The 20,781-nt window shown below is 42.0% G+C and overlaps 1 protein-coding gene across 1 annotated transcript; it reads right to left on the bottom strand.

The window, feature by feature from the left end:
* Nucleotides 1-1,195: 1,195 nt before the first annotated feature.
* On the bottom strand, nt 1,196-11,222 carry LOC138749399 (uncharacterized). Its single transcript, XM_069910669.1, has 2 exons — nt 8,820-11,222; nt 1,196-2,506 (listed from the first exon to the last, which is right to left on the bottom strand). Exons 1-2 carry the CDS (start codon nt 10,625-10,627, stop codon nt 2,293-2,295), a joined length of 2,022 nt encoding a protein of 673 aa, XP_069766770.1. The 5' UTR covers nt 10,628-11,222; the 3' UTR covers nt 1,196-2,292.
* Between the last annotated feature and the right edge of the window lie 9,559 nt (nt 11,223-20,781).

Raw genomic sequence — 20,781 nt, 5'->3', positions numbered from 1 at the left:
TCCCGTTTTGAACCCAGTAGTACTACTCGACAAATTGCCCATTCTGATACACAGCTCTTACCTAAGAATTTCTACCGATTTGGAATAAACTGTGACGTTGACACAAATGGGAGGCGCTGATGCGGACAACACACAATGATTGTGTTAATGACAGATATGACAGCAGTGACGTTATAGCCGAAGGTGTGGAACACATAGGCACTTTCCGGTGGCCGCAAGTGCAATGGAACATTTCACCTGCTCCCAGAAATACAATACACACATTGCAAGAAGCTGATAGAAACGATAGAGCAGTGCCTTTAACATCACGAAAATAGGTATCAAATGAAGCAGGTAGAATTCATCTGTTGTGCGCGAGACAACCTTCGAAGCCCTGGGATGAACTAATAATTATGGCTTACAAAATAACTGCGGTGATTGCGAAATGGGATCATTATTAGGGGAGAATACTAACTATTTGCATATTTTTCTGCTTGTGGCTCGTTGTTTAATGGTTCAAACAAACATATGAACTGTAGTGAGCGAGGCATTTTTCAGTTCCTCTCTGAAAATCTGAATTACAGACCCCACGAGCATTGTAATACAATGACATATAAACGTTTCTCACAGGCCCTTCTCGACGCAGCGCTGGAGAATGAAGGTCTGGGTGGTTGTCGCCTCCATTCCCTGTGAGGTGTTCGCACGTGAGCACACAAGTTCTGCGACCAGCACCCAAAGAAATGCAAGTGCCCACCCAGGGCAGTTAAGTAAAACAAGGTAGAATCACATCTCACCTCAAGATGCTACTTCGGAGAATGAAATCATACTTGTATTTTATTAAAACATGTCATAGACCTTGATAAGCCATGAGCTATAGGTCGCCCGAAACCTGGCTTGAAAAAAGGTTCAATGCGCACATCCATTGAGCACCAAAATGCACAATATGACAACTTTGCACGGACAGTCTATAAACCTTAGAGGGAACAGAGGAGTCACCCAGCAGAGGGCAAATCTCGCCTGCGGCTAAAGAGAAAAAGGTGGATTATCTTCGGATTCCCATCTCTGGCCTCTGAAGTTTGTTAGAGCCGAAGGGTGGGAGTGGGGACGAGTGACCACAGCGACACAATGCTCTCTCTGGCGTGTGCCTCAGACAACCTCTGAACACCAAGCCCAACACCTGTCCTTCACGAGTGGCACAATTCTATGTCCGACCGAGCAGTTCCGAGCACATGGGGCTAGGTAACCACGGATTCAAACCTCCGTTGGCTTGTGCCTTTATCCTTTTACAGGAAAGGCTGTGGGAGTAAAGCTCAAGGAAAAATCCGTAATCAATATCCCAGAGGCCACTCTCATCAAGGCAACCCAACCTTTTGAGAGGATTAGCTTGGATTTTAAAGGGCCGCTACCTTCAAACAACAAATATGTATATTTCCTAACTGTAATCGACGAATACAGTCAGAAACACAAATTCTCACAAATGAGTCTCTTTAAGATCGGTGACACGACAAGCTTTATTCTCAAGTCTGCAGAGTTGGACTCAACCGGCTTCTTGCCAAGTCGAGCCCTGATACATACAGTGCATTGTTTTTTATACAATTTGCTTGTCCTTCGGCATCTCCACTACACTGCTTTAATTGGTTAGTTTTTGCAGAATCATCCTGATTACTGTTAGCCGAAGGGTATACAATTCTTGGGTGATAGTCGAAATATGGTTGCTGTAGAGAGTCACTTGTTTGTTTTGCAAAGCAGCTGCAAGTCTCTGCTCACACCAAATTCTGTTTTTCACTCTTTATCAATCTTTGGCTCCTGCATGTCTCTCTGTCGTTAAATCTGTTGCAAGTCTTTTGTAACATTTTCCAGCTAAACTCCAGTGGTTAGCCCCCTTTTATGACTAATCATCACATTTTAACTTAAACCCTTTTTAACCCAAATTCTCTATCTATAACAATCCACCCCTTTCTTTCTTTAAAATGTGTGTACTATTGCTGAATGGGGATCTTAACCCAGGGAAGAGAACCATCTTCTGCTATCAGGCCAACCGTTAAGAGGGAAAGGAGTGCGATTAGGAATCTGTATATAATAACTCACACTACTTCCCTCGTGCTCCGTACAAGGGGTATATGGATGTTGGGTGGTGTTGTCTGCCCAGCATTTCTTAGAAACTGAGGTATGGGAAATGAAACTACCCTCCTGTCTTTCCCAAGTGCGGTCCTGAAAAAGGACTACTGTGTCTCTGCACCTCTTACACTTCAGACCTGACAAAGACAGAGGCAAACCAAGAAAAACCAAAGCATATAACAATAACATTGTCAATCAAGTCCTCCTGCGAAGTCGCAAAGTAAGAGGACTGTCCCCAGGAACACAAGTCCAATCTGAGTCCGTGTCAGGGTCCTGAGGCGCCTCTACAGGTCCCTTAAATCTGGAAGCGTGCGTCCACCCCCTCTCTCTTGTTCGCACTGCAGCCTCTGTAGTCAAGAGAACTTGGAATGGACCTTCCCACTGTGGCTGGAGTCTTTCGGTTTTCCAGGTCTTTTTTTTTGAACATATGAAGAAATATTTTTATATCTTCTCAAAGTGTCTCAAGATGCTTCACACAATTATTTACTTTTTAGCACAATTAATTACTTCTGTACTATAAGGATTATGACACAAAAATTATTACACCATTGTGCATCTGCAGTATCCAATAAACACCACAGTGATGACTAACTGGAGACTGCTTTGGATAGTTTTACTTCATCAATGGATACTGGCCAAACACTGAACTCCTGGCATGTCTTGAAACAGAACTTATTTTTAACTTTAACTCAAACCTGAAACTTTGCTGTTGGTTTTTTTTATTATTTATTTATTTTTCTAAAAAAAAATTTATTTTTCACACCATAAATCACGTTAGCCATGATATACACTTTTTCTTTTTCACACATATACAGTGACTTTTTCTACCCCCCCTCCCTCCTCCCAAGCCACCCCCCCACCCCCCCTCTCATCCATTTTAGGTATACAATCTAGGTTGCATTAAGCCAGTCAGACAATGTTGTCATTCAACAAAAATACACCAGAAATTCTACTGAGTCCATTCTTTTCTTTTCTTCTCCTTCCATCAACTTAGGTAATGTTTGTTCCCGGTAGGTTTTCGCTATTGTATTTAATGTAAGGCTCCCATACTTGTTCGAATATTTCAATATTATTTCTTAAACTATATGTTATTTTTTTCTAATGGAATACATTTATTCATTTCTATATACCATTGTTGTATTTTCAAATTATCTTCCAATTTCCAGGTTGACATAATACATTTTTTTGCTACGGCTAGGGCTATCTTAACAAATCTTTTTTTGTGCATCTTCCAAGTCAATTCCAAATTCTTTATTTTTTATGTTACTTAGGAGAAAGATCTCTGGATTCTTTGGTATATTGTTTTCTGTTATTTGATTTAATATCTGATTGAGATCATCCCAAAATTTTTCTACTCTCTCACAAGTCCAGATTGCATGAATTGTTGTTCCCCTTTCTTTTTTACATCGAAAACATCTATCAGATACTGTTGGGTCCCATTTATTTAACTTTTGCGGTGTAATGTATAGTCTGTGTAACCAATTATATTGTATCATACGCAGCCTCGTATTTATTGTATTTCTCATCGTTCCAGAACATAATTTCTCCCATGTTTCCTTTTTTATCTTTATATTTAAATCTTGTTCCCATTTTTGTTTAGTTTTACCATTTGTTTCCTCATTCTCCTTTTCTTGCAGTTTAATATACATATTTGTTATAAATCTTTTGATTAACATTGTATCTGTAATCACATATTCAAGGTTACTTCCCTCTGGTAAACTCAAATTGCTTCCTAATTTATCTTTCAAGTAGGATCTCAGTTGGTAATATGCCAGCGCTGTATCTCCAGTTATATTGTACTTATCTCTCATTTGTTCAAAGGATAAGAATCTACTTCCTGAAAAACAATTTTTTATTCTTTTAATCCCTTTTTTTTCCCATTTTCTAAAGGAAAGGTTGTTTATTGTAAAAGGGAGTAGCTTATTTTGCGTCAATATTAGTTTTGGTAATTGATAATTTGTTTTATTTCTTTCTACATGAATCTTCTTCCATATATTGAGGAGATGGTGTAATACTGGAGAAGTTCTATGTTGTACCAATTTTTCGTCCCATTTATATAATATGTGTTCAGGTATCTTTTCCCCTATTTTATCTAATTCTAATCTCGTCCAGTCTGGTTTTTCCCTTGTTTGATAAAAATCTGATAGGTACCTTAATTGTGCGGCTCTATAATAATTTTTGAAGTTTGGCAATTGTAAGCCTCCTTGTTTATACCATTCTGTTAATTTATCTAGTGCTATCCTCGGTTTCCCCCCTCTCCATAAAAATTTCCTTATTTTTTTCTTTAACTCTTTGAAGAATTTTTCTGTCAGTTGTATTGGCAATGCCTGAAATAAGTATAGTATCCTTGGAAAAATGTTCATTTTAATACAGTTTATCCTTCCTATCAGTGTTAGTGGTAGCTCTTTCCAATGCTCTAAATCGTCCTGTAATTTTTTCATGAGTGGATTGTAATTGAGTTTATATAATTGGCCTAGATTTTTGTTTATTTGTACACCTAGGTATCTTATTGCCTGCATTTGCCATCTGAATGGGGATTCCTTCTTAAATTTTGAGAAATCCGCGTTATTCATAGGCATTGCTTCACTTTTATTTACGTTTATCTTGTATCCCGACACTTCTCCATATTCCTTAAATTTCTTATATAGTTCTTTTATTGATAGTTCTGGTTCTGTTAAGTACACTATCACATCATCCGCAAATAGACTGATTTTATATTCCCTGTCTTTTATTTTTATTCCTTTTATATTATTATCTATTCTTATCGATTTGCTAGTGGTTCTATAGCTAGCGCAAACAATAATGGTGATAGTGGGCATCCCTGCCGCGTTGACCTGCTTAAGTTAAATTGCTTTGATACATGTCCATTTACTGTCACTTTCACTAATGGTCCCTTATATAATGCTTTAATCCAATTAATATACTTCTCCGGTAAACTGAATTTTTGCAATACTTTGAACAAATAATTCCATTCTACTCTGTCGAAGGCCTTCTCTGCGTCTAAAGCAACTGCTACTGCAGGTGCTTTATTTCCTTCTACTGCATGAATTAAGTTAATAAATTTACAAATATTGTCTGTTGTGCGTCTTTTTTTGATAAATCCAGTTTGGTCTAAATTTACCATTTTCGGTACCTGTTCTGCTAATCTGTTTGCTAATAGTTTAGCTATTATCTTATAATCTGTGTTTAGCAAAGATATTGGTCTATATGACGCTGGTGAGAGTGGATCTTTCCCTTGTTTTAGTATCACTGTAATTATTGCTGTTTTACATGAATCTGGTAAGTTTTGTGTCTCATCAATCTGGTTGATTACATCCAGGAGGGGCGGTATTAATAGGTCTTTAAATGTTTTGTAGAATTCTATTGGGAGTCCATCCTCTCCTGGTGTCTTATTATTTGGTAATTTTTTTATTATCTCTTGTATTTCTACTGTTCCAAATGGTTCTGTTAATTTATTTTGTTCCTCTATTTGTAGTTTTGGTAGTTCAATTTTAGTCAAAAATTCATCTATTTTCCCTTCTTTCCCATCATTTTCAGTTCGGTATAATTGTTCATAGAATTCTCTGAAGTTTTCCTTAATTTCTTTTGGATTATATGTAATTTGTTTGTCTTTTTTCCTTGTTGCCAATACCATTTTCTTAGTTTGCTCTGTCTTAAGCTGCCATGCTAAGATTTTGTGTGTTTTTTCACCTAGTTCATAATATTTCTGTTTTGTCTTCATTATATTTTTCTCCACCTTATATGTTTGTAATGTTTCATATTTTATTTTTTTATCCGCCAATTCTCTTCTTTTGGTTGTATCTTCCTTTATTGCTAATTTTTTTTCTATGTTTACTATTTCCCTTTCCAACTGCTCTGTTTCCTGATTATAGTCCTTCTTCATCTTGGTTGCATAACTTATTATTTGCCCTCTAATGAATGCTTTCATTGCGTCCCATAGTATAAACTTATCTTCCACTGATTCCGTATTTACTTCAAAATACATTTTTATTTGTTTTTCAATAAATTCTCTAAAATCCTGTCTTTTAAGTAGCATGGGGTTTAATCTCCATCTATACATTCTTGGAGGGATGTCCTCTAGCTTTACTGTCAGTATTAAGGGTGAATGGTCCGATAGCATTCTCGCTTTATATTCTGTTTTTCTTACTCTATCCTGCATACTAGCTGATAACAAAAATAGGTCTATTCTTGAGTATGTTTTATGTCTAGTCGAGTAGTATGAGTATTCCTTTTCTTTTGGGTTTTGTTTCCTCCATATGTCCACAAGTTTCATTTCTTGCACTGATTTAATTATAAATTTGGTTACTTTGTTCTTCCTGTTAATTTTTTTCCCCGTTTTATCCATATTTGGATCCAAATTCAGATTGAAATCCCCTCCTATTAGTATGTTCCCTTGCGTATTAGCTACCTTCAAAAAGATATCTTGCATAAACTTTTGATCTTCTTCGTTAGGTGAATATATATTAAGTAGATTCCAAAGCTCCGAATATATCTGACATTTTATCATAACATATCTCCCTGCTGGATCTATTATTTCCTCTTCTATTTTAAATGGCACATTTTTGCTAATTAATATAGCCACTCCTCTTGCTTTTGAATTATACGATGCTGCTGTTACATGTCCTACCCAATCTCTCTTTAATTTCTTGTGCTCCAATTCAGTTAAGTGTGTTTCTTGGACAAATGCTATATCTATTTTTTCCTTTTTCAGTAAATTTAGTAGTTTCTTCCTTTTAATTTGGTTATGTATTCCATTAATATTTAAAGTCATATAGTTCAGCGTAGCCATTTTATATTTTGTTTATCTTCTCTTTCCGTTTTTCCATCATTACCTTTCCTCCTTTTCCATTTCTGTTTTCTTATTTTCAACTCTTTACAAGACAACATTCCTACAACATCCAACATTTTCCTTATTCTCCTATTTCTATCTTCTTTATCCCCAATCTCCCCTTCCCCTCCTGAGTTGTCCTTTATCCCTTGTCGGACAACCACATCTCCCCTCTCCATTTGGATTTGCGAATCCACTCGCAAGCGTCAACTGATTTTGCAGTGACCGCTCTTTTCCCCCACCCAGCCCCCCCCAGAAAAGATTTCACTTTTCATATGTCACAAAGGTCACTCTTTTAATTCCCTCCTTATTCTCTCTATTCCATTACCTTCCCTTATTAATTCTTGTCTATACTATCTATATTTTCCTCTAATTACAGATACTTTCACGTATGCACATTGTCTCTATTCACTCTTATACCTCTTTACCCGCATACATATCAATCGTGGTCAATTTTACCCTCATTACCCGTCTTCATCCCTCAGTCTATTTTTGTCTTTACCCACATACATATCAATCGTGATCATTTTTACTCTCATTACCCGTCTTCATCCCTCAGTCTATTTTTGTAATTGTTCTGCAAATTTTCGTGCTTCTTCTGGATCCGAGAACAGTCTGTTTTGTTGTCCTGGAATAAATATTTTCAATACCGCAGGATGCTTCAGTATAAATTTATACCCTTTCTTCCATAAAATCGCCTTTGCTGTATTGAACTCTTTTCTCTTCTTTAGGAGTACAAAACTTATATCTGGATAAATGAAGATTTTTTGCCCTTTATACTCCAGTGGTTTGTTGCCCTCTCTTACTTTTTCCATTGTCTTCTCCAGTACCTTTTCTCTTGTAGTATATCTTAGGAATTTTACTACAATAGGTCTTGGTTTTTGTTGTGGTTGTGGTTTAGAGGCCAATGCTCTATGTGCCCTTTCTATTTCCATTTCTTGCTGTAGTTCTGGACATCCTAGGGTCTTAGGGATCCACTCTTTTATAAACTCCCTCATATTCTTGCCTTCTTCATCTTCCTTAAGGCCCACTATCTTTATGTTATTTCTTCTGTTATAATTTTCCATTATATCTATTTTTTGAGCTAGTAGTTCTTGTGTCTCTTTAGTTTTTTTATTAGATTCCTCCAATTTCTTTTTTAAGTCTTCTACCTCCATTTCTGCTGCTACTGCCCGTTCTTCCATCTTGTCCATTTTTTTCCCCATTTCTGTTAAGGTCATATCTATTTTATTCACTTTCTCTTCTGTGTTGTTTATTCTTCTTCTTAAATCATTGAATTCCTGTGTTTGCCATTCTTTAAATGACTCCATGTATCCTCTAACAAGAGCAAGTATATCCTTTACCTTGCCTTTCCCTTCATCTATTTCACTGTATTCTTCCTCTTCTTCTTCCTCTGGGTTGGCCATCTGTTGTTTCTTTGTTGCCCTTTCCTTCTCTTCTTTCTTGTTTCTATTGTCTTCTGTGGTCTCTTCTTGCTGCAGGTGTTCTGCAGCTGTCGTTGCCGGCTGTGGAGATCGACTCCCCAGCTGGTCCCCCCTCCCATCAGTGTTTTTTTTTTCATGCGTGGTTGCGCACTTTTACTCGGCTCTGTGAGCCATTGTTGTAGTTCTTTTTCTACCGACCTGAGGTAGCGGGCTCCTCTCTCCACAGCGGGCCTCTTCGGACAGGTAATGCCTTCACCTTTTTCCTCCGTTGTCTGCTCTTCCTCTCTTCTTACCGTTGATTTTGATTTTTCTTCTTTTGTCTCCATCTTCTTTCCACCTTTATACTCACTTTTCTTTAACTTTTATTTCTGAGCCTTTGTATTTTCTCTTGTTTTTCCCGACTTTTCTGGAGAGGGCTGGAGTTCTCCGTCTGGCCACTACTCCATCACGTGACTCCTCCGGTTTTCCAGGTCTTGATGAGGATCCAGTCTCCCGGTTCCACCTTGTGTAGAGAGAAGTCTAAGGGCGGTGTTTGTGTCAATAGTCCCCTCTTCCATAAATCTGTAAGAGAGCGTGACAGTGCCTGTAAATAGTTCCTAACAAAAATATCCCCTTCCCCCAAGGTGGGACACCCCTCAACTTTACTCCAGAAGGGAAGCCCAAACATCATCTCATAAGGGGACACCCCCACATCCCTGCGTGGGGCAGTATGAATTCTCAATAAGGCCAGGGGCAGACACTTTATCCAAGGCATTTTAGTCTCCACCATTAATTTTGTCAACTGCGTCTTTAGGGTTCCATTCATACGCTCAACCCTCCCTGAGCTTTGCGGATGCCAAGGGGTATGCAGTTTCCAAGAGACTTGCAGGGCATCACAAATCAATTGGTGAACTTTGGAGCAAAAGTGTGGACCCCTGTCCGAGTCTATAGAATTCATTATGCCATATCTGTGGATCACATGCTCTAGGAGGAGGCGAGCTACCGTGGAGGCATTCACTGCTGGGAAGGCTTCCACCCATCGGGTAAAGTGATCTACCATCACCAACAGATACTTCCACCTTTGGACCTGAGGTAACTCCGTGAAGTCGATCTGGATTCTTTGGAAGGGGCGTATTGCCAACGGTTGACCTCCCACGGTGCCCGTCCTCATTACCTTCTTATTAATTCTTGTGCAGATGTGGCAGTTCTGCACTTCCTGTTGGGCCAAAGTGTAGATCCCCTTACACACATAGTCTCGAAGCACTGTGTCGCACAAGGCCTGGGTGCCCCAGTGGCTCTGATTATGCAGGTGTTTTAAAATATTGCGAGTTATTTCCTTATTTAGAACCATTCTTCCATCTGGGGTCTTCCATGTTCCATCCGGCAGTCGGCATGCGCCCAGCTGAGCCATGTCCGTTTCTTCCTTAGCAGTGAAAATGGGAGCCTTTTCTATACCTGGTCTCACTGGGATTAAGGTCAGCAAGCGGACTTCCCGTTGCATGGCTGCCCTTTTGGTCTCTTCATCAGCCCGTCTGTTCCCAATCGCGGTCGGGGTATCTCCTCTCTGATGGCCTGGTATGTAGACCACTGCTATTTCCCGGGGTAATGTCAGGGCTTCCAGGGTCAGAGTAATCATCTGTTCGTGTGCCAATTCCTTCCCTCTTGATGTAATCAGACCGCACTCCTTCCAGATCTTACCAAAGTTATGCACTACCCCGCATGCGTATTTGGAATCAATGTAAATTGTCCCAGTTTTCTCTGCCAGTACTCTGAGGGCCCTCTGCAAGGCATATAGTTCGCAGGACTGTGCCGACCAGCTTCCGGGCAGCCTCGCAGATTCTACCACTTCCCAAGCATCTCCTTCTATTATGGCATACCCGCTTCTCCTCATTCCGTCAACACATCTGGCGGAGCCATCAATGTAGAATTCATATCCCTCTCCCAGGGGGGTATCGCGAAGGTCCTCTCGGGTCTTGGTCTGGAGATCTGTCAACTCGACACAGTCGTGCTCCACTTCTTCCCCTGTTTCACCGCCGTATAAAAACTGAGCTGGGTTGCAACTATTATTCTTAGTAAACTGTAGGTCTTTTCCGAGTATTAAAATGGTCTCGTACTTTAATATGCGGGAATCAGTCAGCCATCGATGGGCGGTTTGTGCTAATAGAACACTCACAGAGTGGGGGGTGCACACAATCATCCTTCCTCCAAAAGTGAGTTTGCGTGCCTCCTCCACCAACAGAGCAGCAGCCGCTACTCCCTGGATACACGTCGGCCATCCACAAGACACTGGGTCCATCATTTTGGACAGGAAGGCCACTGGGTGTCGCTGGCCGCCTTTTTCCTGCGTCAGAACCCCCACAGCTGTTCCTTGATTATGGGTGACGAATAGCTGGAAAGGTTGCTTCAAAGAGGGCAGAGTGAGTACCGGGGCCCGCGTCAGGCGATGCTTCAGGTCCTCAAACCATCCCTTCTCCTCCTAGGTCCATTTCAATGGATGTTCATCCTCATTTGTCAGCTTTTCATACATAAACTTCACCAACGCCGAGTAGTCCTCTATCCATAACCTGCAGTAACCTAAGAGCCCCAGGAATTGTCTTATTTCCTTCTTATTACAGGGTAACGGCATTCTGGTGATTCCCGCAATCCTTTCAGGGGTAATCCATTTCTGTCCTTTACTTATCTGGTGTCCCAGGTACACCACAGTCCTCTCAACGAACTGTAACTTGTTCCTGGACACTCGCAGACCCTTTTTCCCTAGATAGTTCAAGAGTCTAATTGTATCTCCCCTCATTTCTTGTTCCTTGGGCCCTGATAACAGCAGATCATCCACATACTGCATCAATTGGGAGTCATTGGACCGTGGATAGTCCGCCAAGATCTGTTCTAGCATTTGTCCAAACAGGTTCAGAGATTCAGTGAACCCTTGGGGCAATACGGTCCACCGAAGCTGCCTCCATCTACCTGTCCATGGATTCTCCCATTCAAACGCGAACATATCTCTACTTCCCTCTTCTAAACCAGGGGTCGCGAGTTCAAATCTCGCTGGGGCCTCCATAGGATCCATCCGGTTTCTTCACTGGGAGTATCGGGGTGTTATAGGGTGACATACATTCCTCCAATAGTCCGTCCCGTATCAGGGTCTCGATTACCGGCTGTAGCCCCTTCCTCCCTTCCAAAGAAATAGGATACTGACATTTCCTTACTGGCTGATGACCTGGTATTAATGTGACATGTAAAGGTGGGATGTCCAGACCTCCTCGATTTCCCTTCTTATACCAGACTCTCTCGTCAATCTGCCGTTCGTCTTCCTCCTTCAGAACACAGAGATGGACCCGCACTTCTCCGTCCATGGGGAGAGCACCCAGACCTAGGAGAGCCTGTATATCTCTTCCTAAGAGGTTAAATCCGGCCGACGGTAACAACAAGAGGTCCTGTACCCCTTCTCTCCCTTCCAGCCTTACTGTCACTTGGGGAATTATCGATACAGTCCTGGGAGCCCCTTCTATCCCAGAAATTTTCAAATTGCTTTTTACAGGCTTGGTCCCAGTTGGCACAGTTATTACACTACTTCGTTCCGCTCCCGTGTCCACCATAAACACCACCTCTTCTTCCTAGGGACCAATTTTCAGTTTTACCAGGGGTTCCCTCTTATACATGGTCCCCAACACCCGGAACCCCTGACCCCCCTAATCTTCTTCCATGAGTTCGAGGGTCCGCACTTCCCTCCTATATCGGGGGCATTCCCTCTTGAAGTGTCCTTCCTCGTTACAGTAATAGCACTTAGCAGGTCTCCTGGGTCTTCACTCTCTTGGATTTCTTGGGTTGCTTAAAGGGGGGTTTTGTCTCCTTTCCTCTCTAGACCCGGCATTTACCTGCCGGATAGTCTGTACCATAATCTTCGCTGCCCTCTTCCTCTTCCCTCTGCACATATACCCTTTGTGCCTTTTTTAACAGGTTGCTCAAGGGTTTTTCATTCCAGTCCTCCTCCTTTTCTAGTTTCTTCCTAATGTCCAACCACGATTTGGACACAAATTTGATTCGAATAAGCTGTTCACCCATTGGTGTACTAGGGTCCACACCCGCATACTGTTGGACATTCTTTCTCACCCTCTCCAAGAAATCAGTAGGAGACTCATCTTTCCCCTGGTGGTTCCCAAATGCCTTGGCGAAATTGTGACCCTTTGGCACAGCCTCCCGTATCCCTTTAATCGTCCACTCTCTGTCGTGTCTCATATTTGTCAATCCCTCGGGTGTTCGTTTGTCCCACCTGGGTTCATTCAGGGAATATTTTTGTTCATGGGGTCTGGGGTCCCCAGGTTGTTCACGTTCCCACATAAGGAGGGCAGCCTGTCGAATCATCTGCCTCTCCTGGGGTGAGAATAATGTTCCCATTATTGCATGCATCTCTTCCCAGGTATATGTGTTTGGTCCCAGGAATTGGTCGAACTGTTCGGCCAGTCCCATGGGATCTTCCAACAGACTTTTCATTTCCTTCTCCCTCCAGCAGCAAGTTTCCATTGGGCGCCGTGGGTGCCTGGGGAACATAAGGAGGGGGGAGGTTGTCCAAAGGTTCCCACTTCTTTTCTCCCGCTACCCCCGATTTAAAACATTTTGTTAAGGATCCTGGCCAGGGAACCCAACAAAATGCATACGCTGACTCTTCTTGATTCACCTTTGGTCTCGAGTTTACATATATGTTTAATGCTTGTCTAACCCAATCCTCGTCGGATCCGAATTTCAGCCACCAGACCGAGGAACCTTTAATAGGCTGTTTCGACCAAAGGAGACAATATTGAACCATCTTTCTCTTGTCTTTGTCTCGATATCGTCTACTATCCCAATTTTCAAACATTCTCCCCAAAGGGCTGTCAGGGGGAACCCCCGGGAAAAGTCCCGATCCCTCAGACGAGCCCTTAGACTTTGTTCCTCCCATTTTCCTGCCTAGATCCGTTTATCGTGGCTGAGGACCCCCTTCGTTTTCGGGACCCTCCTCTCTTTCATCTCGGTCGCCTCGTCAGAGGTACTATCCCTCCTTCGGTTCCCGCCAAGGTTTCCCTGGGGTCTATCCTAAGGTCCCACGACGGGGTCCTCACGCCACCCTCTTTACACCTTATTTATATTTTTACACCATCATGACTGTTACCTGGGTGGTCTCGTCCGTCAATCCCCACACCACAATCGTAAGTCGTCACTTACCAGTGTCTTCCTGGGGATTGAACCATCACCCCTCTCCTTTTCGCCTTGTCGTGTCACCTTGTCCGGATACCACTCGCTCAAGCCGCCCGAGGCTACGAGCAAGGGACTAGGAGCCGCTGAACTCACCGGGGTGCACCACCTCCGACGTCCCCCTTTCTCGCCTCTCCCCACGGCCTGAGTGTAGATCCCGGACGAGCCCCCAAATTGTCAGAAACACAAATTCTCACAAATGAGTCTCTTTAAGATCGGTGACACGACAAGCTTTATTCTCAAGTCTGCAGAGTTGGACTCAACCGGCTTCTTGCCAAGTCGAGCCCTGATACATACAGTGCATTGTTTTTTATACAATTTGCTTGTCCTTCGGCATCTCCACTACACTGCTTTAATTGGTTAGTTTTTGCAGAATCATCCTGATTACTGTTAGCCGAAGGGTATACAATTCTTGGGTGATAGTCGAAATATGGTTGCTGTAGAGAGTCACTTGTTTGTTTTGCAAAGCAGCTGCAAGTCTCTGCTCACACCAAATTCTGCTTTTCACTCTTTATCAATCTTTGGCTCCTGCATGTCTCTCTGTCGTTAAATCTGTTGCAAGTCTTTTGTAACATTTTCCAGCTAAACTCCAGTGGTTAGCCCCCTTTTATGACTAATCATCACATTTTAACTTAAACCCTTTTTAACCCAAATTCTCTATCTATAACAGTTTCCCTTCGCAATAGCCTCACATGACGTTTCGTCAGCGTCCGTCATTAAGGCACTTGACAGAATTTTCAGTGCTTTTGGTTTTCCCAATTACTTTCATACAGACAGAGGTTCAGCATTCATGAGCGCTGTGCTGCGCCAAGCCCTGCTACAAAAGGGGATTGCCACCAGTCGTACCACGCGCTACAACCCACAGGGCAATGGGCAGGTCGAAAAGGCTAACGCTACAGTCTGGAAGACTGTTAACCTTGTGTTAAAGACACATAGTTATCCTGTTACCCGGTGGCAGGAGGTGCTGCATGAGCCGCTACATTCCATTCGTCCTTATTGTGTACTGCAACAAATCAAACAACTCAAGAACGCATGTTTGTTTTTCTTAGGAAGTCAGGAACTGTGATGGACTGGCCAGCCTGTTTATCTGAGCTTGGCACCGTGCTGCTGAAGAGCCAAGCTCGGACGCGTAAAACGGCTCCTCTTGCCAACCAGTTCATGCTAAACCCATTTATGCTCATGTTAAATTCCCAGATGGGAGCACTGACACTGTACCCCTAAGAGATTTGGCCTGGCCTGGTTCGCCCCTTCCTCACATCCCTATTCAGAGTCTGAGAGATTGGACTCACCCCCCTCCCACCCCCCCCCCACCCCCCCCAGCCCATGACACCTAGTAAGCATTCAGATGGCCATACTGAGGCTCCACTGCCTCGTTATCGATTCTGGAGTGGGTACAGAAGTCCAACCTTCCCACACTACAGACCCAGGACCTGTATCAGTTTTCAAGGTTGCAAAGCGTACAAGACCTGCACCTGTTCCTCTGAGAAAATCAACTAGAATTCGTAAACAATCTGAGAGGCTGCAGTATTTATAAAACATCTCATTATATTTCGATTGCTTTGCTAGAAGTCAGAAAATTCTCAATGCAAAATATGGTATCCATGTATGTCTTGCTTAAGTTTTAACTATTAGCTGTCCTTTTGATTTTAATCCTTCTTCTGCCGGGGGAGATACTTGGTGAATTTCTGCTAAGCTGTCTGGCTTCCCTTCAGCTAGCCTTGCTGTACTAACATTGGCTGTGCATTATCTCGACTGTTAAGGACACTCCCCTTGGGTATAACTGTGTCTGCACCCATTGTCTTTCATTATTGTACCATTAGTTTCTGCTAATAGAAGCCATGATTGTTGTTTGACCTCATTGTCTTTGACTACTTCATCAACTGGCACTTCAGATATATTTAGCAGAACCTCAGACACCTTAAAAACAGTTATATAATAAATTAGAAAAATAAGGAGAAAAATCGGGTTATAAAATTAATATGGAATAAAAGTGAAATTATGTCATTGAGGCAGATTATACTTCTTGTAAAGGTGTCGTTAAATGAAGATGGATCAAATTAAGTATTTGGGAGTTAAATTTGAAAAGCTGATTTTAAACATTTATAGGAATTAAAATATCCACCTTTATTTTATAGAAAAAAATGATTTAAATCGATGGCATGTTTTACCGATAACGTTAATAAGCATAGTAAATTATATTAAGTTGAACATCTTTCCTAGACTACAATATATCTTTTTCAGGCTATTCCGTGCAAATTTCCTAAAAGAAATTAAGGATTTGATTTTTATTATAAGAACATTTTTGTGGAAGATAAGATGCCAAGAGTATCTTTACAAAAATTGACTTGGAAATATGAGTTAGGATGTTTACAGTTCCTGAATTTTCAAACTTATTATAAGGCAGCACAATTCAAGTATATTAATGGACGTTTGATTTGGGATATTAATTGGTATGGGCGAATATTGAATTATCCTGGATTCCTGAGAAGAAGATGGATCAATTTATTTATAAATGGAATTCTAAATTGTTGCATCAGTATACGGCACCTCTTTTAATACATTTGATGGAATTATGGACAATGATAAATAAACAAATAGGTACACGAGAAAATTTTGTGTAAATCACCTCGAGATCAGAATAAACTTTTCCCGTTTACACTTAATTATCAAATTTTGAAATTATGGGATCAAAAAGAAATAAAACTGTACAGGATTATTTAGAAGGAGGTTATTTTATATCTTTTCATAGAATGAAAGAGAAATATGAAATCCAGTCAAATACCCTTTTTTGTTATAATCAAGTAATGGCTTTATTATTGGATAATTTTAGATATACTTTGAGGATGACTCGACATTCTCAATTTGAAACTTGACTTATAGAAGGTGCTAAGAAGAGATTTATATCTGAAATGTATTTTTTATTGCAGAATAAAATGTTGAAACCAGACTCTCATAAATCTAGGATAAAATGGGAAAAGCATTTAGGAATTGTGAAAATCCAAGATGATTGGAGGATTTTGTGCAAACATTGTATGAGTAAGATTATTAATGTAAGATATAAATTTAGTATAGGTATCATGTAGTGTAGGTTTAGTATAATCTTATGCATCAATTATATTTAGCTCCAGAAATATTAAAGGGATGTAATTTATCTTCTTCAGATTTATGTTTTTTAGATATCGGAAGGACGTTCGTTGTATTTTACATTCTACTTGGTCATGCGATATGGTAAAAATCTTTTTGGATGTGACTTAATGAGTTATTAGAACATATTTTAAGATTAGAATACTGTCGGATCCATTATTACATTTGTTAGGTAACATTAAAAAATGGGTCTAGAATTCAGATTGACAAGATTTCAAAAAGCATTTTTGAGATTGACATCAGTTGTTGCTAAAATATGTAAAACGATTACATGGATAAACGAGATTAATTTGGGTTTACGAAGGTGGCATATGGAGTTGAGATCATGTATCCCATTGTAAAAAACAATGTATTATTTACGTGCTAATTATTATTTTTTCTTTGGAAAATTCCTAAACTCCATCTGAGACAGCCCAAATGGTGGCACAAGGAAGGAGGCAACACACAATCCGGGAATCTCCATCTCGTCCACGCAGTCTCTTATCGGCCACTGGATCTCGCATCCTTTATCATCATACATGACTTCTGCTCAAATGCTAATTAACGACGCTCAAATGCTAATTAATTGACCACCGCCAGTGGGCTGATAACGCCTCAAACCGTGCATCTTGGCGCCTCACAGTTTGGCGGGCAGCAACCTCCTTTGAAGAAGACCGCAGAGCCCACCTCACTGACAAAAGGCAAAGGAGGAAAAACCCAACACCCAACCCCAACCAACCAATTTTCCCTTGCAACCGCTGCAATCATGTCTGCCTGTCCCGCATCGGACTTGTCAGCCACAAACGAGCCTGCAGCTGACGTGGACTTTTTACCCCCTCCATAAATCTTCGTCCGCGAAGCCAAGCCAAAGAAAAAAAGAATTAACGACGGAATTACATCCCCACGGACATCAGTAATTAATTCTAAAAACATATATTCCTTTTCATCTGACGTTCTACAATAACATTCATTAGCACTGTCTCCCCTTACACATTCGCCATCTAAGCAAATTGTGGGTGAAAAGAAAATAACTTCTCACATGCAATCATTCCAATTATCCAAAGATAAACAAACGACTTCACAATGAGAAAGAGAAAAACAAGTTCAAACATGCAACAACATGACGAGTATCACTGAAATATATTATAATGTCCAGTGACCTAATTTGGTTGATTCAGAAAACAAACTCCCTTACTTCGTGCGCGATGTTGCATTACCTCTTTGGGATCTATTCTGGGGAAAGTCTTTCTGGTACAAAATTGACGGGATGCACCTGAATTGTAGACGGACAGATATCATAGTGGGCAGATAATCTAAAATGGTGGAAAGGGTTGAACCGATTTTGACAGGCAGAAGTAAATCTGAACGTGAGTGCAGTTAAAAGGGCAGAACCTGAATGGGATGAGTAAATGTGTTGTGGATTTGTGCAGAATGCCTGAAAGTTGTGGAAATATACATATAATCATTTGGAGAGATTGAAATACGTCTATCCCAAAGCGAGTGGTGTTAGGAATGAATGTTATCACCTTAGAACATGTGGTTGTGCATGGAGTTATGATGTTGTGGATTTTACTGAGTATTGGCTGTCAGGGGGATTGGATTGGCTGATACAGGTAACAAATTTTGTAAGGAATACTTAGGGTGGGACATGATGGGGTTTAGCATTGAATGTCAAGGTTGTAATGGAGGATGAGTGTCAACTTCGAGGCATTGACTGGCAGTCAGAAATAAGAAGAGAGAAATTACTGCACTGGGAGTAGTTTCCCAAGTAGTCCTCGCGTCACTCACGTAAAGGATATATGTCGAGAAAAATGAATCAGACAGGAGAGTAGTTGCAGTCCTGTTCTGGAAGGACAAGAGTTGATGACCAGGGGATAAATCAATGCAGTCCTGTCACAGACAAACATGAGAGTGACACCAGGGGATTAATCAATGTAGTCATGCTCCGGGCACACGTCAGGTGGAGACCAACTGATAAACCAATGCAGTCCTGTCCGGGGCCCCCAAAAGCAGGTGACCAGGGGATGAATCAATGCAATCCTGCCCCGGGTGCACAAGAAGGTGTGTCCAGTGGATAAATCAATGATGTTTTGTCCTGAGCGCATGAGAGTAAGTGACCAGGGGATAAATCAGTGCAGTCCTGTCACAGGCAAACATGAGAGTGAGACCAGGGCATAAAACAATGAAGTCCAATCCCGGCACAGGAGCGTCTGCGGGCGCACGCGTGAGTGTGACCAGGCGATAACTCAATACAATCATGTCTGGGGCGTATGAGAGGGTGTGACCAGGCGATAAACTAATGCAGGCAGGTCCCGGTCGACAAGTGTTGGTGACAAGGGGATGAATCAACGCATTCCTGTCCTGGACGCATGAGAAGGTTTGACCAGGGTATAAATCAACCCAGTCCTATCAAGAGTGCATGGGAGGGTGTGACTTGGGGATAAATCAATGCAGTTCAGACCCAGGTGCACGAGAGTAGGAGACCAGGGTATAAATCAATGCAGTCCTGTCCTGACAGCACGAGAGTAGGTGATCAAAGGATAAATCCATGCAGTCCTGTCCCGGGCTTACAAGAGGATGAAACCAGGAGAGAAATCCATGAGGTCCTGTCCTAGGCTCACGAGATTATGTGACCAGGGGATAAATCTATGCAGTCAGGTTGCGGGTGCACGAGAGGGTGAGACCAGGAGATAAATCAATGCAGCCCTGTTCTGGGCACATGAGAGGGTGTGACCAGGGGATAAATCAATGCAGCCATGTTCTGGGAACATGAGAGGGTGTGACCAGGGGATAAAACAATGCAGTCCTGTCCTGGGTGCACGAGAGTGTGAGACCAGGGCATAAAACGATGCAGACCTTTCTTAGCTAGGTGCACGAGAGTAGGAGAACAGGGGATAAATCAATGCAGTTCTATCCCAGACGCATGAGAGGGTGTGCCCAGCGTATAAATCAATACAGTCCTGTCCTGGGCGTACGAGAGTAGGTGACCTGGTGATAAATCAATGCAGTCCTGTCCTGGGCGCAAAAGTGTACGTTAGCACGGGATCAGTCAATACAGTACTATCCCGGGTGAGTGAGAGCATGTGACCAATGGATAAATGATTGTGTTCCTATCTTGGCGCAGGAGCGTAAGTGACCAGGGGATAAATCAATGCAGTTTTGTCCCGGGTGCACGAGAGTAGGTGACCAGAGGATAAATCAGTGGCGTTGTGCACAAGAGGGTCAGACCAGTGTATAAATCAACGAAGTCCTGCCAAGGGCGCACAAGAGGATGTGACCAGTGGATAAATCAATGCAGTCCTGCCACAGGTGAACATGAGAGTGAGACCAGGGAAGAAATCAATGCAGTTCTGTCCCGGGTGGACAAGAGGGTGTGACCAGGGGATAAACCGATGCAGTCCTGTCCCTGGTGCACAAGATGGTGTGATCAGGCGATAATACATGCAGTCATGACCCGGGCAGAGGACAGATGGAGACCAGAGGATAAATCAATACAGTCCTGTCCCGGCACCATGAGAGGGTGTGACCAGGGGATAAATCAATGCAGTTTTGTCCTGGGCACATGAGAGTAGGTGACCAGGGGCTAGATCAATGCAGTCTGGTCCCACGCACACAAGGAGGAATAATCAGGGATTTAATCAACGCAGTTGTGTTCTGGAAGCACGAGAGTAGGTGACCAGATAATAATATCAATGCAGTCCAGTCCCAGGTGTATGACAGGGTGAGACCAGGTGATAAAGCAATGCAACCCTGTTCTGGACGCACCGGAGTATATGATCAGGCAATAAACCAATGTTGCACATTCAGAGCCAGCTCTCCAGCGCATGATGTCCTGTTTTGCGGAAACTGCCAAAATGTTTGGACTGGAAGTCAGTCTGATGAAAACTGAGGTCCTCCATCAGCCAGCTCCCCACCATGACCACCAGCACCCCTACATCTCCATTGGGCACACTGAACTCAAAACAGTCAACCAGTTTATCTACCTCGGCTGCACCATTTCATCTGATGCAAGGATCTACAAAGAGATAGACAACAGACTCACCAAGGCATATAGCGCCTTTGGAAGACTACACAAAAGAGTTTGTAAAAACAACCACCTGAAGA

Source organism: Narcine bancroftii, chromosome 14, assembly GCF_036971445.1.
Source record: "Narcine bancroftii isolate sNarBan1 chromosome 14, sNarBan1.hap1, whole genome shotgun sequence".
In the NCBI taxonomy this organism is placed as follows: Eukaryota; Metazoa; Chordata; class Chondrichthyes; order Torpediniformes; family Narcinidae; genus Narcine; species Narcine bancroftii.
Note: the sequence above shows the minus strand (reverse complement) of the source record. Positions and strands in the feature narration are given on the sequence as shown.